The sequence below is a fragment of the Fulmarus glacialis genome, unplaced genomic scaffold (assembly GCF_000690835.1).
Source record: "Fulmarus glacialis isolate BGI_N327 unplaced genomic scaffold, ASM69083v1 scaffold18451, whole genome shotgun sequence".
Taxonomy (NCBI): domain Eukaryota; kingdom Metazoa; phylum Chordata; class Aves; order Procellariiformes; family Procellariidae; genus Fulmarus; species Fulmarus glacialis.
In genome coordinates this window covers 6,748-8,630 of record NW_009194880.1, presented here as the reverse complement: position 1 = coordinate 8,630, position 1,883 = coordinate 6,748, and the positions used below count along the sequence as shown (strand labels likewise).

General features: G+C 60.6%; 1 protein-coding gene across 1 annotated transcript in view; it reads left to right on the top strand.

The window, feature by feature from the left end:
- The window catches only part of USP2 (ubiquitin specific peptidase 2), a 4,801-nt gene extending 4,429 nt beyond the window's left edge, over positions 1 to 372 (top strand). Inside the window, 2 exon segments of the mRNA XM_009587920.1 lie at positions 45 to 174; positions 245 to 372. Of these exon segments, the coding sequence (XP_009586215.1) occupies positions 45 to 174; positions 245 to 372 (258 nt within the window).
- Positions 373 to 1,883: the final 1,511 nt, after the last annotated feature.

The window sequence follows — 1,883 nt, the reverse complement described above, 5'->3', positions numbered from 1 at the left end:
TGGATTTGGGTTTTACCCTGGGGTACGTTTTAATTTCTTTCTTTTTTTTTTTTTGTTGGTGTGTAATAAAAATACTGAGCAAGGGACTCTGTGAGCGTGGGGCTGCCTGCCCCATTGACTCAGCCAGGACGTCTGCTCCCCTGGGGGAGCACCCAGAGCAGCAGATCCAGGAGAGTCTCCCACATCCCTCCTGGCCTCTTGGCACTCCCATTCTGCTTGATCATCCCAGAGGATTCGTGAACTGCTCCCGGCCTCCTCCCAGCACTTCCGAACCTCCAGGCAAAGGACCCCGGCGCTTCAGTTGCCTCCATCCTGTCTCAGGCAGCACATCCCCACCAGCTGCCCCATGCACCAGTCCTCAAAGCAGCCTGAGTTCAGGCCCAGACTCACGGACAGGAGGGAGGAAAACATTTTGTGGAATTTATATGTATTTATAGTGGACTTTGCTCAACCTGGAGCACCCCGCTCCTTCCTGGCTCTCCGGGGACTTGCGCCGAGGGAAGCTTTGGGTAGGTTTTTGCCTGCCTCCTCATACGACGGTGCCTTAAACCATTTAGGGGAGCAGGAGGCCATTGGAGTTGCACAGGAATGTCCGTCCTGCAGAGAGGCAGGGAAGGACAGTGGCTTTCCGGGACCATCTGCAATTGGGGCTTTCTTCTCCCTGCGATCAGGAGCCCCCCTGCGTGCCCGGGGATGCGCGTCCTCACCCACCCTGCTGCTCTGTCCTCCAGCTAGCAAACGCCAATGGCCTTTTTAGCCTTTTCTTTAATTTATTCTCCTCCCCGTCCTGCCTTGCCTGAGGTGCAATGGGAGGAGACATGGGCCCGACCCAGCACGATCCCAGCCTCAGCCCGCAAGGCAGCTATGTCCAACCCAGCAACCCGTCCTGCTTCGCCCTCACTGGCCCTGCGGGCACAGGCTGAGCACTCTCGCACCATGAGCATCCCACCCAGCCCGGGGCATCCCGGCGGGGCCTGGGAGAGGGCAAGCCAGGATGGAGGGGCTGCCCGCGGCAGGTACCGGACTGAGGCAGCGTTGCTGCTTGGCAGGTGGCTTGTTTACTGTGTAAGCAAGATGGGTGGGAAGTGTCTCATACAAGGGAGACTCGTGCAGGAATAAATTTTAGCTTGAACAGAGCGCTGTGTACATGTGCTTGTCTCTGGGAGGGCAGACGAAGGACTGTGGCTTCAGCAGCTGGAGGGAAACCACTACCGGTGCCGGAGCAGCCTGCCCGTGCGTGGCTCCAGAGGCCCAGGAGCACCCGTGCCCCAGGGCTTGCCTGGAACAAGGGAGACGTGGGTGCAGGCTGTAGTCCCTTTCCTCCAGCCACCCATGGTGCCCGGAGGCAGAGGCAGCCTTTCCTCCTCCTCCAGCCCTGCAGAGCTCCCCAGTGCCCATGCTCTTTCCCCAAAGCCCCTGAACAATGGTCCCTTTCTCCCCTGCTTAGGGATGGAGACGGGCACTGAGGCATTAAGGGGCAGCGGGAATGCAGGTGGCAGGCCTCAAGCGCCCAGTGCCAGGGACATGCAAGGGAAGGAGGGACACATTCAGCCCAGGCTCCCTGACACAGCCCCTTCAGTGCTGCCCTGCACCAGTGGGGAGCCTGGAGGCAGCAGGCAAACCAATAGCCGCTCTGTACACCCGAAAGCAGGGTTCCCGGCGGGACGGGCTCCCAGTGGGGCGGGTGCGAGCACACCTTCCCCTTTAAGAAGCCGGTTCTCCATGCCAGAGCCTGACCTCGGCATCCTCAGCTGAGCTGGATTAACAGGGCGAGGGGGAAGGGGCTTACAGAGGGGACTGGGGCTGCTGGCCTCCCAGGGCTCCCTGCACTTGTGGTGCGGTAGGCATGGCCCTCGGGGCTCCACGGGGTCCGGTGCTGGGGT